The sequence below is a fragment of the Pararge aegeria genome, chromosome 9 (genome assembly GCF_905163445.1).
Source record: "Pararge aegeria chromosome 9, ilParAegt1.1, whole genome shotgun sequence".
Classification (NCBI taxonomy): domain Eukaryota; kingdom Metazoa; phylum Arthropoda; class Insecta; order Lepidoptera; family Nymphalidae; genus Pararge; species Pararge aegeria.
The window spans coordinates 3,465,375-3,480,568 of NC_053188.1; the positions used below are offsets into that span (position 1 = coordinate 3,465,375).

The 15,194-nt window shown below is 37.3% G+C and overlaps 2 protein-coding genes across 4 annotated transcripts in view; both read right to left on the reverse strand.

The window, feature by feature from the left end:
* The window catches only part of LOC120626464 (myosin heavy chain 95F), an 89,822-nt gene that overhangs the window by 73,664 nt on the left and 964 nt on the right, over nt 1–15,194 (reverse strand). The gene's annotated exons all lie outside the window — the stretch shown is intronic.
* LOC120626465 (myophilin-like) lies at nt 10,716–11,397 on the reverse strand. The gene has a single exon (XM_039893993.1). The coding sequence runs from the start codon at nt 11,314–11,316 to the stop codon at nt 10,753–10,755; it is 564 nt and encodes a 187-aa protein (XP_039749927.1). The 5' UTR covers nt 11,317–11,397; the 3' UTR covers nt 10,716–10,752.

Here is a 15,194-nt window from a genome sequence, read left to right on the forward strand (position 1 = left end):
GTTGAAGCAGCGTGAGTATCTGAGCTTCAAATACCACTCAGTGAGACCTTAGTGCAAGATTTGATTTGCAGTCGTCGATTTCCCATATCTCATATATATCCTTTTCTGTATATATCATTCATATATTCATATATAATCATTCCATATATCATTCTCTATCTCGTCAAAGTAAAATGGAGTTAAAGTCAAATGTTTTAGAGTCGCTTATGTTGTACTTCTGATTTTTGTCTAATGAACTTTCCATAAAATGTCTATAATGCTATAGAATTGTAGGTAATTTTGAGATCTATTTTACTTCGATGTTTAAGTATTTCCATACTCGATTAAAGACTCTTCGACTGCGAGCGAGCACATCTTGTTCTAAGGCTACTGTGCCTAACAGTCGTTTTCCCAAATCAAACTCTGTCTCGTCAAAGCAAAATAGTGTCAATATCAATCGTTTTAGAGTCGCTTATGTTGTACTTCTGAATTTTGTCTAACGAACTTTCCATAAAATGCCGGAGCTATAGAATTGTAGGTAATTTTGAGGTCTATTTTACTTCGATGTTCAAGTATTTCCATACTCGATTAAAGACTCTTCGACTGCGAGCGAGCACATCTTGTTCTAAGGCTACTGTGCCTAACAGTCGTTTTCCCAAATCAAAGTCTGTCTCGTCAAAGTAAAATAGTGTCAATGTCAATCGTTTAAGAGTCGCTTATATTGTACTTCTGATTTTTGTTCAGTGACCATTCCATCAAAAGTCGAAGCTAAAGAATTGTAGGCAATTTTGAGATCTATTTTACTCCGATGTTCAAGTATTTCCATACTCGAAAACGACTCTTCGATTGCGCAGCACAACTTGTACTAAGGCTACTGTGCCGAACAGTGGTAGGTACATGAAAAATCTGATGAATCTGTTGATCGTGACGAGGAGAGATTATTTAGATTTTGCGTACATTGGTGATTGCAATATGATTATGGGAATGGACGAACGTCCACGGTTTCGCTGCGCGGCAGCGGATGTCGTTCCGTTAGTGAGAGATAATCTCCGGACGATTGCCTAACGGTGTACGAGCCGTGCATACTTGACGCAATGCCATGCAGGGCCAGAAGAACTTTAATTAATTTATCTAAGTGAGAATCATCAGCGGTTTTGCGTCGGCAAAACTTTTCGTCGTCTTAAGGATGATTTATTAGATTGTGGCGGTAACGAACCATGCCTGGGCCCTCTTACGAGATATATATATATATATTGACTGTGTGTGTGGGACTGTACAATAAAACGTTTCATATAATATGTTGGTGAAGTTTATTATCCGTGTCTCATGCATATCTCGTAAGAGGGCCCAGGCATATATATATTTAGATATATTGACACATATATCTTTACTTATAATAAAACTGTAACTGAATAAATTCTGTACATTAAATATATTTTTAAAAAATTTACCGGGATATGCTTTATAATCTATACTGAGTCCAAAACAGATTTTTATTTAATTTTTGGCTGTCTGTCCGTCCAGGCATCACGTGAAAACTACTGAACGGATTTAAATAAAATTTGGTATAGTGGTAGATGTTATTCCGGGTCAACTTATAGGATAGTTTTTATCCCGGTAAACAATAAGTTTCCTCCGGGAAATAGCATAATTTTATTTATCAATTTCACTTCATAGCTCCTTTAAATTTGAACCGATTTTAATATTGTTTTGTATACTATCAAGCATGTATTGTCCAATTTTAACGAACATCTGATAAAATTGACGGAGATAAAGAACATAACTCTACACAAACAACAGCAAGTCTTAAGGTATATGGGACGATGATAAAATGCATTCGTACCATCCTACTAATATTATAAATGCGAAAGTTTGTGAGGATCGATGTATGGATGGATATATGTATCAACTAAAATAATGACAACTTACTAACTCAGTTTAACACGTAAAATAATAGTAGGTACATAGCTAGCTACGATGATTATGATGTTAGCGTCAGATCTATTCTAGCTTTTCGATTGATTCATACGCAAACGAAGTCGTGCGGGTGCGCTAGTCAATAATTTAAATATGAAATTAAGTTTTCCAATGGCCAATTATTGAAAAGATGTAGAATGTTGTCAATAATAATGATGTGTGTGCGGAGACACTTATAATACAAACAGCGCGGTCCTGTTTGTATTATAAGTGTCTCTTCAGGATACAAGCTTTTTTATTTTTACACCCTTCTCATTGTGGGAGACCCCTGCCCTGCGGTGGGCCGGATATGATCATGATAGCTGATTACGTTCGCAATTTTACCAAGTCGCTCAAAGTACCTACTTTGCGTTGTCTCGGTCGACTAAACGATAAAAAGAGAAACATTTGAGTCACCAGGTAACCGATTTGCGGCGCGGTTAGATCAATATGCGGTGTCAATGACGTAATGCAACCATTACGGCTGAGTTTTATCACGCCATTACCTCTGATATGGGGGAATGTTATAGATCACGAGGTCATAGATTTGATTCCTGGGTCAGAAAACTCTCAGTAGGGTGTCCGCTGTAGTTAGGAAATAGACGTTGTGCCCCGGAGAATACGGTTAGTCGATTCAGTTTATCAAAAACATGTGATAACAAAAGATACCTACTTATATAACCATACATTACTTGATGAACATTACCTTACTTTTTCGACCTCCCTGGCGCAGTGGTAAGCGTTATGGTAATGTGACAGTGGCGTGCACTTCATACATGCACGAAAGCACTGCATACCCTAAAATTTATATAGAACTCGTATAGGAGGAGAATTTTGCCGTTTTATGCAACTTTTTAGGGCACGCCACTGTGAGTGAAGGACCCTCGGGTCCTTCACTCACCAGAGCAGCTTTCGAGCAGAGGTATTTTAGGTATTTAAAATTTTTGAATTGCCTCCTGTCTTCTACGGAGGCGTCGGCCATAGCTAGATACCACTGTACCGACAACGACGTGCCACTAAGCGATTTAGTTTTCCAATGCCGCGTATAAACCGAATGGAGGTACGGGTTTAATATAACTACTTTACCCATAACAGGTTAACCCGCTACCATATTAGATTCAAGGGCCATTGCAGTCAAGGATTGACTTGTAGTGATCATCATCATTTCAACCCATTGCCGGCCCTCTACAGGGCACGTGTCTCTTTTAAAAATGAGAAGAGTTGAAGCCGTAGTCCACCACGCTGGCCCATTGCAGATTGGTACACTTTACACGCCTTTGGGAACAATATGGAGAACTCAGGCGTGCGAGCTTCCTCGTGATGTTTTCCTTCGCTGTCTAAGCACGTGGTATTTAATTGTATAAATTTGAAACAAGCATAACTCTGGATAGTTGGAGGTATGTGGTATCAAACTCGGTCCTCCCAAAAGGGAAGCCGAAGCCCTAACTACTAGGCTATCTCCGCAAAAATGTCTACAAGAACAATACTTCCTTTTACAATCGCATCGTTCGCATGTGCCGCCTTTATAATGATTTAGTATCAAGTAATCGTAATATTGAAAAAGGATAAATATTTTTAAAAATCAAATTATGAAGCACTATTATACAATAAAATCTTTAGGGAAATTAATATAATATATAATAGGTGTTTCTTTTTTGTTTCAACTTTAGTTGTATCTTTACTTTTCGTTTAATTAAATTCAAGTTGTGTACACATACTTTTGGTTGTAGCTTAGAACAAAACTTGTTATTAATTATATTCAGATCTAATTTTAGTTATTACTTGTTTTGTGTACCTAATAACAATAAACAAAACAAAAATAAATGATACTAATACCTAGAAACTAGTAGTAGAAGGAAATAGAACTCTTCGGGAGTTGTCGGGTAAACAGAAAGCCCCTCAAGTGTTCTTATAATGAGCTAATAGCAACAAGAAAACGTAAAACGCCATTATAGCGTAATCCGTCGATGATATCATTTAAATTATGACAAGGATTGAGTACACCGTGAAGTGGGCGAGGGTACCAACACACCGGGGGAGTTGCAATGGTTATGTCGGACTTTTACAGACTAAACCACGTCACCTGGTGACTGGGTTACGGGAACGCTTTCGCACACGACCACGAGACGAGGGTGTTACTTGAACAGTGTTTTTTTTTTTAAATAATTATGAAGTTAATAATTGGACGGACCAAGCAGATGGCCTTACTGATGTTTAGTGAAAAACACATCGCCAACACTTCGCAGGGCGTGCCAAGAACACGTCCTGTACCGTGCCGCCCTAATTCCATTAACTTAAAGGCGTAGGTTCTTAGTCTCATCATCCGCAACCTAACGTCCCACTGCTGGGCACAGACCTCGTCTCTCATAGCAGAGACGGTTTAAGAGCATACACCCACAGCGCTACTACAATGCGGGTTGGTGGGCTTTTAGCCTCATGTCTCTGTAATTCCATCGGCAATAACACATTTCCGAGTGGAACACAGCAATCCTGCATGGACGCAGATAAAAATGTATTTGTTCTAGTAATTAACCTGACTTACATTTTAGTTAGTCAAGTTTAAGTTTAATTTTATTTATTATTTTTAAGACATCAATAATAATTATTTTAATATGATTTCATTCATTTTTGTTTTGTTTTGTCTCCTAATAATTGATTAAGTTGAATTTTTTATTGTAATTTAGCTTTAAATATTTATACTTTTAAAGGTTTAAAATAAATATTAACTGACTAATAATTAATTGTAAATAATTTATAAGAATGACTTTTTACATTTTAATGCATACTGTGATAACCTGTAAATAGTTGAACACAACTATTTACAGGTATAAATAAATAAATAAAAAATACCTACTCAGTCAGAAAAAGCTTTGAAAATGAAAGTGATTGATTGGTATTTTTTTTAAAAATAGACAAAGGAAATAAGAATACCCATAACAAAAATCACAGACTGGAATGAAGTGAATGGAGTTCGTAAAAATAGTACTTAGTTAATTCATAATGTACTGCTACATAGCTAGGGGTCGGAGATCCGTGCTTCCGGTGATTGCTGGCGCGTGACCACACCTTCCGGCCTTAGGGTGCCGGTACTGACTACTGGCATTTAAGCCGCAAATTCGGAATTCGGAATTTGAATTGAATTTCTGGCATGCCCTGCGAAATGTTGCTGCCCTGCTTACCATCAGTTTGCCTTGGTGTTTATTATTACTATTCCTTTTGTTTATAATCAATTCTCATGTTAATTCGATACTAATATTATAAATGCGAAAATAGTTTTTTTGTTTGTATGTCCTTTCTTAACGCCTTTACTAAAAGACTTACCAATTTATGACACATAGTTGAAATGTTGGCGAATTCAAATATGTTTTATTCATGTAGGTAGACCTTATTACAGGTACCTATGAAGCGTTCATACATTTAACGTGTTACACTAATGTAAATGATGGTGATAACTGCATTCGTTAACCTGAAACTAAAGCTAGAAGGGTTCCAAACGCGCCCTGGTCTAAGAAGAGCCCACAACAAACTAAGCCAGGTTTTTTTTTTTTATTACCATCTCACAGTCTAGTTAATGTTGAGCAAGCAAGTTAAGTTCACACCCAAGCTTTTTTATCCGTAAGATTATAATAGGATTTTTCTATAACCTTACGTTTTATTTTTCTATAGACTTTTTATAGAGGCAAGTAACGTAGGCTACTTTTATCCCAGGAAAACGAACAATTTCCACGTTTCAGCTTGTATTTTAATAATTCCAAATGTAGGTAAGTTTTAGTTCGAACATAATATATGTTTATATTGATAATGTACCTCCATTCTAAGTTAACTGACTGTAAAGAGTTTTATGCTACGCGTGGTAACTAAATGCCTAAGCCAAAAAGTACCTACTGCCATGCTTGTTCGAAAACAAATTCCAAATTACGTTATTACTATCCTACAAATTTACTCAAGGAAAAAATTTATGCAAATCCATAAGCGGGAGAAAAAAGTATTAAACACAAACGCAATCGTTATAGTTTTGTATTTTTTTTTTATTTTATCATTTGTAAGCTCACTGTTTTCAAATATGAAAGCGAAGGTGGCAGCTTAGAAGCTCAAAGTCAAATATTTCTTTATTCAAATGGCACTTTTGATGCGTAAATTACATGTAAAACATGACATAGAAATGAATCTTTTAAATATTATAGACAGCACTCGTATGGAACCAATAGAAGTGTGAAAGTTCACTCGAGTCCACTACAACAATCAAGCATGAGTTGAGAAAGATGAATCGGCGCCTTTGCTCCTAAATCGATGCTTTAGAAAGTAGGTGCTAACTGCTGATTTCCGCCGATCATGCATGTACGATTTTAACATCTGTTACAGTAATTTTATAAAGTGGGTAAATAATAGAACTTTTGTCAACTATAACTTGATATATCTCAAATATTGATTAGCATTTTAACAAACGTGCTTATAATTCTTATTTAATTAATAAATAGTTTTCAAGAAATAATTAAGATTGTATTTCATACACAATTTGACGGCCGACTGGCGCAGTGGGCAGCGACCGTGCTTTCTGAGTCCTAGGCCGTGGGTTCGATTCCCACAACTGGAAAATGTTTGTGTGATAAACATGATTTTTTTTTCAGTGTCAGGGTGTTTATCCGTATATTATAAGATGACACATAAATAATGTGTTTTATATTCTTAAAAATATTCATCAGCTATCTTAGTACCCATAACACAAGTTACGCTTACTATGGGGCTAGATGGCGATGTGTATATTGTCGTAGTATATTTACTTATTTAATGTTCATGAAATTATGTTTGTGGGTATTTCGATATAATTACGGGTACATTTTCCATACACTTCAGTCTTGTATGATACCTTAGACGATGCAAAGATACTCGTCGTCGTCTATCACATCTAAATTATAATTGACCTTATTAGTAAAGTACCTGCACGTCGAGGGACGTCGGCACGTACTATAAACCGGCTACTTCTAGGTTTGGTGCAGCAAATCAAAGAAAAAAAGCCACAAATAAAAATAGTAATTTCAAGGCGTACGTATTACTTTTAAGTTAACTTTAAAATTATCATGAAACCGTAATTCAACTTGGCAGGTTCTTATTACCGACCACCCGTCTGAGGTCAAAGTTATAATTCTGATTTAGTTACATAATATAAATCTCACCAGCGGCTATTATAAATGTACTGAATGAAATAAAATTGTATCTTGAGTCTATGCAGGAGGTACTTAAAACCGGCTACTGCCTTAGTGCAACGAACTTATTAATAAATAAGTAAGCCACAAATGAGTCTCATCATCAAAAATAATAAAAAACTATAGTTCTATGTAAGGGCATGCGTTACATTTAAATCTACTTAAAAGCCTTTGATAGGATCGTCTCTTAACCCAGCAGGTACGTAAAACCGGATACTCCATGTCAATTACGGGTTTGCGCGCATAGTTAACTGTCATGCAAGCCTAGTACTTATTTTAATCCCGCAAGGATTTCATTATTACTCTATAAATAACTATTATAGAGGGCAGATAGATAGATATACCTAAAAATACATTATTTTGTCTATATATGAGAACGTGTACTACTTTGCTCTACTTATTGTTGGATTTTTAGGGTTCCGCGTCTTTAAAAAAAAACCGCTCATTATCGCAATCAGACGCTGGCCAATATGCTCCTTTTACCGTTTTGGAAATAAAGGCTACTACAGAATGAATTAATACAAAATTAATATTATCATCAATATGTGCATATTTTACATATAGGTTCGAATTTCTATTTTTTATTAATTATTCTGGGCAAAAGTGTTATTTTTAACCAAAAAATGGAGCTGATTCGTATTAACAGTACTAGTGTTACTGAAACTGAGACAGAATAGAGAAAACCAGAGCTTTAGTAGCTCTTTCATCTGATAAGTCAAGGGATATGGATCTATTTGATGTTTGACTTACTTTTATTGATATCAAAGGAATGGTGCCGCTGGGCTAAATTAAATGAAGCCGCGTGTGGATAAATGCAATACCTATCAAATTATATTTCGTAGGCGTAAATTCCCACGTTACATGATATCGATCGCACTTGCAAGGTTTCCCTTGACGCTACGCGGTCTAACCACTTCTTCGTCACCCTATCTTATCTACATAAAGCAACATTCTTCTTTCGCACTTCTTTGGGTTTTATGCATTCCTGGTAGATTGGATCAATCTATTGAGCTTCTTGTCGGCTTCTTCTCAGTAGAAACCGCTTCCTGAACCAATGGTAGAGTCACTACAAGCAGACAGAATTAACGTTTGATACAAATATTTTGATTGCAAAAGTGTTTTTGTTGTTTTCGTTTGTTTGCCCTTACATTACGCCCTAACTAAGCAACTAAACGACGCCATTTTTAGCATAGGGTTAGAAAGGACGTAGGTTACTTTTTATCCCAAAATACAAACGGTTCCCACGGGATATGTAAAAAACTGCAATAAACGCAGACGAAAAACGCAGGCAAAAGCTAGTAGCTGATAAAGTAGGCCTACTTGAAAGGAATGCATTTTGATTACACTTTTACACATTTGCCTTTGTTTGATATTTCATAACTTTGTAAATTCTATAAAAATCTATAATAATAAAATACCAGCTGCTAAAAACTGAAAAGCCAAAACAACGGAACGTAGATGCGCTCACAAATTTTAACTTTATACCAATGTGGATAAATTCCGTTTAGTTTAATCATTGCAGTGTTTCTGTACTCGACAGCAACAACAATATTGCGAGAGTTCAAATGAAATAAAAAAAATAAACTGCTGATCCCAAACGAAGGTAAAAGAAAACCCATTATTAAGTACATGATGATACACGATAAACTTATACTTTCTCATATACAATGTAATACTGATTGTCATCCGAGATAAACTCAATTGAACATCAAAGACTGAACTGAAGGCGTAAGCTATTGAGCACAAGTAGTCTCCTATCTTTTATTAAGAGAATGTTATTGCGGTCGATCACTTAGGAAACGATTGAGTCAAGTAGTTAGTTACAACTTCTATCTTAATGCTTTGTTTATGGCATTAAGTTAATCTTAGAATTATGTTTTTTTCCTCGAAACTCTTATTCTCACGGTTATCTTAACCTAACTGGGTGAAACTTTTATACAAATAATTGTAAAGATACGCCTAAAGCAGGAGAATATGTATGGTGTAATTTATAATTTCTTCAAACCTTATACTCCACACCAAACAGATCTTCGGCAATGTACCCTCTAGGCACGTTTCGCTCCGAAACCGGAGCATCAACACGGCTTCATCAAATCAACCGATAGACGTCCACTGCTGGATATAGGTCTTTTGTAGGGAGTTCAAAATTCCACGGTTTCGTGCCGCTTGAATCCAGCCTTATTGTTAAGATATCATTGTTTGAGCCAAACTTGCCTAGAGGGTACATTGAACACATTTTACATCGAAGGGTTCGAGGTAGGGGAGAATCTGTTTGGTGTGGAGTATAAGGATTGAAGAAATTATAAATTACACCACACAGATTCTCCTGCTTTTCGCGGAGTACCTATAGCAAATTTAAACGTTTACATCTACAGCTATTTTAGTGGGTTATTAGTGATATTTTTCCGTATTTGTTGCCTACCATTATAATGTTCAGGTAAACCACGGCCAGGCAGAAATTCAGCGCTGATAAAATCACTAGTAAAATACAATGATACCTAGTTGATAATTATCACAGTGCGATAACCGCAAGTGATATTGGCTGAATTTATGGTATACTCGCTTTACTTGCGTATTTTAGCCAATGGTGAAATAGGTGCAGTGCTGAGCGCTTTGGTTCCTAAATGGGTCTCGAGTTCGATACCCGGCGGGGCTTTCCTCTGGTCTGGTCTGGTGGGCATCAACAGAGGCTAGTTACCAACGTACCGGAAAAAACGTGCCGCCTAGTGATTCAGAGATCCGGTACGATGTCGCGTAGCAACCGATTAGGGGTATGGGTTTAATAGAACTGCTGTAACTCTATCAGATTAACCCGTAACCAACTTAAGACTGCATCACCACTTACCATCAGGTGCGATTGCAGTCAAGGGCTAATTTGTAGTGCATAAAAAAGCATTGCGATCTAGACAGTGTCTGTTCTACGACAACTGACCTTAAGGTACAATTGCAAAATACATATTGCCAATCTCTTATCAGTTGCAGCTACTCATTCTTATGGCCTTCGCACACCTAACAGCTCAACACAAACTCGACTTCGGTAATAGCATTGAAATATGAGCTTTATATCAGGTTTTATAAAGTGTTAGTCCATCATTTACTAGCTAGCACAAAAATATTGAAAAGTTTATTAAGTGGACCTTATTAATAAACGTGGCCTAACGTTGAAATAGCTAAGCTGTAGGTCACGCTCTAAAATTGAAAGGTAGTGCCAGTTAAAGCGTTTCCGACCTTATCCTACGTTTATTAATAAGGCCTTAGGGTTTAAGTACCATCGCTTCAAGCAATATCATTTAAAAATGACGGTGTATAAGACACCCCTTGACCTCCCAAACATAACCATAATTCTGAAACAAAAGGCCCACTATATCAAAATAATACTGACACAAGCGATGGAAGTAAGGCATAATGAGTTTACGTTCTGCGACTAATTCTATATTTTCATTTAAGTGGAGTCGGTGTTGAATCGATATTGTGTGCGAAGTCCATTATACAGGTTACATAAATACCTGTACTTGAATATAAATAAATAAAAGATTATTTAACAATATACAAAAAAGAAACATTTATTATTTTCAGTACAAAAAGAATATATTACATAATACTAAACACGTTATCATATTTGGCGTCTGTTACCGAACGAGATGCCACTCTGCTGCCCCTTGTTGGAACCGTACTGCAACGATATGACATTCTGGCCCGCCTTTAGTTGATCCTCACTGAACTCTCTAACGTTTCTCTCAGATTCTTTAGGTCCCATGGACGGCAGACCAAAGTTTCCGGCTTTCCTGCCCAAGGACTGTAGGCATACGACCACAGAGTAAAGATTTTGCTTCTCCCACAGATCGATAGTCTGGAAAGTTTCCTGTGACGGCACGCCAAGTTTCTTCACCGCTTCCAAGAAAGCGTTGATGTTTTCCATGCACTTGAATGCCATTGTTGACTGGTTGATTTTCTTCACTGAGCCCTCTTGGAACTTGTTGACTAAGTGGCACAGGAGAGTGCCGTCCTTGAGGACTTCATACAGATTCTCAGCGTCACCAGCCGTGTTCGCTGGTGAACCGGTGATCTTCTGTATCCATTCGAGGGTTTCTTGCGCGATTTCATCGTTGTATTTGCTATTGATTCTCGCTTGCGCTTCGGCGTTGATGCCGGCTTTACCTGCTCGATACTCGGACATGATTTTAACTTGTGTTAACTGTGTTGCGGACACGTAGCCACTGAACACCGTCTGATAACGAGCCTCTCGATATCAGGAGCATGACACATATGATGCGATTGATAGCGATTATCAACATAAATGTGACCGCTTATGTGTTTATCGCGTTTAGTATCGAAAAATTGATTATTTTCAGGGTTTTGTTAGCAAAATGTTTAAAAGGGAGGGGTTTTGAAATGTGGAAGGTTTGATTAATCTTGAAAAAAAATATATATTGGTATATTTTTCAAAGTCAAAGTATAATATTTCTTTATTCAAATAGGCGCATAGATGGCACTTTTGATGCGTTGATTATATACTAAATGTGTACATAGCAGTGAGTAGTGATGGCGATAACTACTATTGTAAACTTAAAACTAAAACTACGAGGGTTCCAAACGCGCCCTGGTTTAAGAAGAAGCCCACAACAAACTTTATATTCATTACCAAATGGGCAGAAACGGGAGCAACGAAATTTTAAAATGTTGTCACCAAATAAAGTGAGTCATATTCAACGACTTCATTTGTACAATCTAAGACTTTTTTTAAACCACATAGTTTTTGAATCGACGACGCGAAAATTAAAAATGCAATTCCCCTTTATGTACTCCCCGAAAATTGAAACAATAGCAGTGCAATTAATTCTGCACATTATTTTTAGAAATCGGCAATAAAGCGGTTCGGTCATCAATTAAAAATATATATATATTTGTAATACAAAAGACACATAGCCATCTAGCCCCAAAGAGTAGCTTTTTTTTTATACAATACAAATATACTACGATACAATACTATCATCATATTATATCATCTAGCCCCAAAGTAAGCGTAGCTTGTGTTGTGGGTGCTAAGATGGCTGATGAATATTTTGTGAATAATATACATATACATAAATATACAGATAAACACCCATACACAGAAAAACATTCATGTTCATCACACAAACATTTTCCAGCTGTGGGAATCGAACCCACGGCCTTGGACTCAGAAAGCAAGGTTGCTGCCCCGCGCCAATCGTGCGTCCAAATAACAACGAACAATGATTTAACCCAATTCATTTCATTGTAAAGTACGGAACCCGGTGCGCGACTCTCTACTCGCATTTGCCGTTTTAATTCCTTTATAATATATCTACTATCTTCTTTATAATATTTGATTGTTATGCGATGGTAACAAGAAATTCGATGAGTAAGAGAAAATTTACAATATAAATGTATACACACAGCCCTAGTGTTTATATTGCCGAATCTAAGCTGTTAGCAAATCTGAGATCTCATCCAGAATATTCTGTCTGGAAATAGATAGAATCATTTTTAAACCTGTATACCTAGTTTAGAGACCAATATCGCAAAGCTTTGTGCATTTTGAAGTTATCAGGTTAAATGCAGTTAAATCACCATCATCACACAATATAGGTTCCTAACAAAAATATCAGTAACAGATAATCAAATCTTGCAATCGATAGCAATAAACAATGGGCAATTATAATTTATTGCTTATGGAGATTATAATGTTTTAAGTGCCTTTATATCAACAGTACAGTAGAATGTTCTAGAACACTTAGGGCTGAGCAATCTTATCAGCACCATAAGCCTTATTAGATTAAATCATACAATACATACTTGTAATTATTAATATATATAATCATATATTGATTATAATTCATTAGTAGTAGTCCCTTATTTTTCATCGGTTTTCAGATTGCTAGTGGTTAAGGCTCTCCTGCAGGAGGATCGAGTCTGAATCTCAGCTCGCATCTTGCACTATCTAAATGTGAAGAAATGGCTGAACGGCTGAGAGGTCTCTATAATATTCTCAAACGTGTATGACACACTTGGCCATGGCAGTTGCCATGGTTGGTGGTGATCCACGCAACCCTCTTGTTTCTGAAAGGTGACCCGTGCTCTGTACGGTTCATGATTGCAGATTTTTCAAAGTTATGATTTTTATTTGACTTATTCTAGGATAGGTCTAGAAGATGCGGGACCGCTGGAAAGCGAGTCTGGAAGATGCCCTCTATGGCAAACGCACTATAGAGGCCATACGCCCGGTCCTCGGCCAGTGGATTCGGCGGAAGCATGGTTCACTCTCATTCCGGCTCGTGCAGGTTATGACAGGCCATGGCTGTTTCGGTCATTACCTGCACCGAGTCGCGAGGAGGGAACCGACCCCGTCGTGTCACGAGTGCGGTGCTGCGGATGACACTGCGCAGCACACCCTCGAGGAGTGTCGCAAGTGGGATACTCAGCGTCGCGCTCTGGTAGCGGAGATAGGCGGGGACCTCTCGCTGTCCAGCGTTGTATTTGCCATGCTGAGCAGCGAGAGGTCTTGGGAAGCTGTGGTTGACTTTTGCGAAGAAGTTATCTCGCAGAAGGAGGCCGCGGAGCGGATGCGTGAAGAAGCTGTAAACGCACATCCGCTCCGGCGTAGACGGGGGGGAAGGAGACGGCGGGAATATGCCGCACGTCTGGTTGCCCTGGGAGGCGGCGGGTAGTTATTGGGCTAGCTACCCGTCCCTATACGAGTCTCCCTGCTGTCTGAGGTGGGGTCAAGCTGTCCTGATCACCTCCTCCTTTGCTTAGTAGCCCTGGCAATCAGCTGGGGTTGTTGGTAGACGTCTGGGAAGTGTACAACGGGTTCCCCGGACGTCCAATAAATCCAACGAGAGGGACATGCCGTGGTGGTTTTTAGTTCGGGTAAACGAGTCCCACATAACCTCTGTCCTGCCCAAAAGGACAGAGGTAGCCATAAAGCTATTCCACCACGACAAAAAAAAAAAAAAAAAAAAAAAAAAAGGATAGGTCTAGAAAAAACACATTATTAATTCTAGTTAAGCAAGGAAGGTTGTTATTATTAGGATAAGCAAGTTGAATCGGGAATCTAAGTTGTTTGTTGCTATCTCAGTAAATAACTGTGTTTTGTTTGTTTGTTTTAAGAACTTAAAGTTTTGACAGTCGCAGAGACCTAAATATTTAGATGGTGATGATTTTCTAACTAAAATGACAGGGCTAAAAATGGTGCTGTCCTTATCTAAGAGTTTTAAGTAAACAGGACAGCACATCAATGTTCTAAGCCTAAAAAAATAGACAATTTATTTAATTTAGTGATTAGGTTACAACGGAATCTGCATCAATGAATTGTGCTATGCCATTTAGGCTATTGGGTTATGAAAAATAGGTTAGTTCTCTAAAACAATTGAGTTTGCCCAATTTAACCTTGCCAAGAGGCAGTGTTGCGTTATTTTATTGTGTTTTATCACAAAACGAAACAATGGCAGAGTGGAGGATTGTTTGAAACAAAGCATTGCCGTTAACCTAAACTGATAAACTTAGTACAGATTTGATCTCTAGTCTAAACAATTATGATAAATTCCTTTTTCTTATTCATAAAAATGAGTTTATCATCAACACATTACCTGCATAAGTATATATAACTATATTTATATATACATATATAAATATATTTATATAACCCGTGCCCTTTATATATTTAGGGTATGCTCTCAGAATAGGCAGGATTTTGGCTGTAGTCTTGTACGCTGGCCATGTTTTAATTGGTAGAGTTTCCAGACCTTTGAAAACACTCCAGAACACCAGTATGCAGGTTCCTCACAATGTCTGCCTTCACCCTAGAGCCCTAAGCCAATTGAGAAATTATATAACTTGCCTCTTTTATTATGTATATATCAGTATCTAAATATTTAGGTCTCTGCCGCTATGTAAACTTTAAGTTCTTAAAACAAACAAACAAAATATAGCTATTTAGTTGAGAAATCCACTTGGATTTCCAATTAAACTTACTTATCATAATAATAACAACCTACCTTTTAAACATTTATACTGAGTTTTTCCAAGATTTAT

Excerpts from the sequence above, each read along its gene's own strand:
- LOC120626465 (XM_039893993.1), bottom strand. The coding sequence starts at position 11,316 with ATGTCCGAGTATCGAGCAGGTAAAGCCGGCATCAACGCCGAAGCGCAA.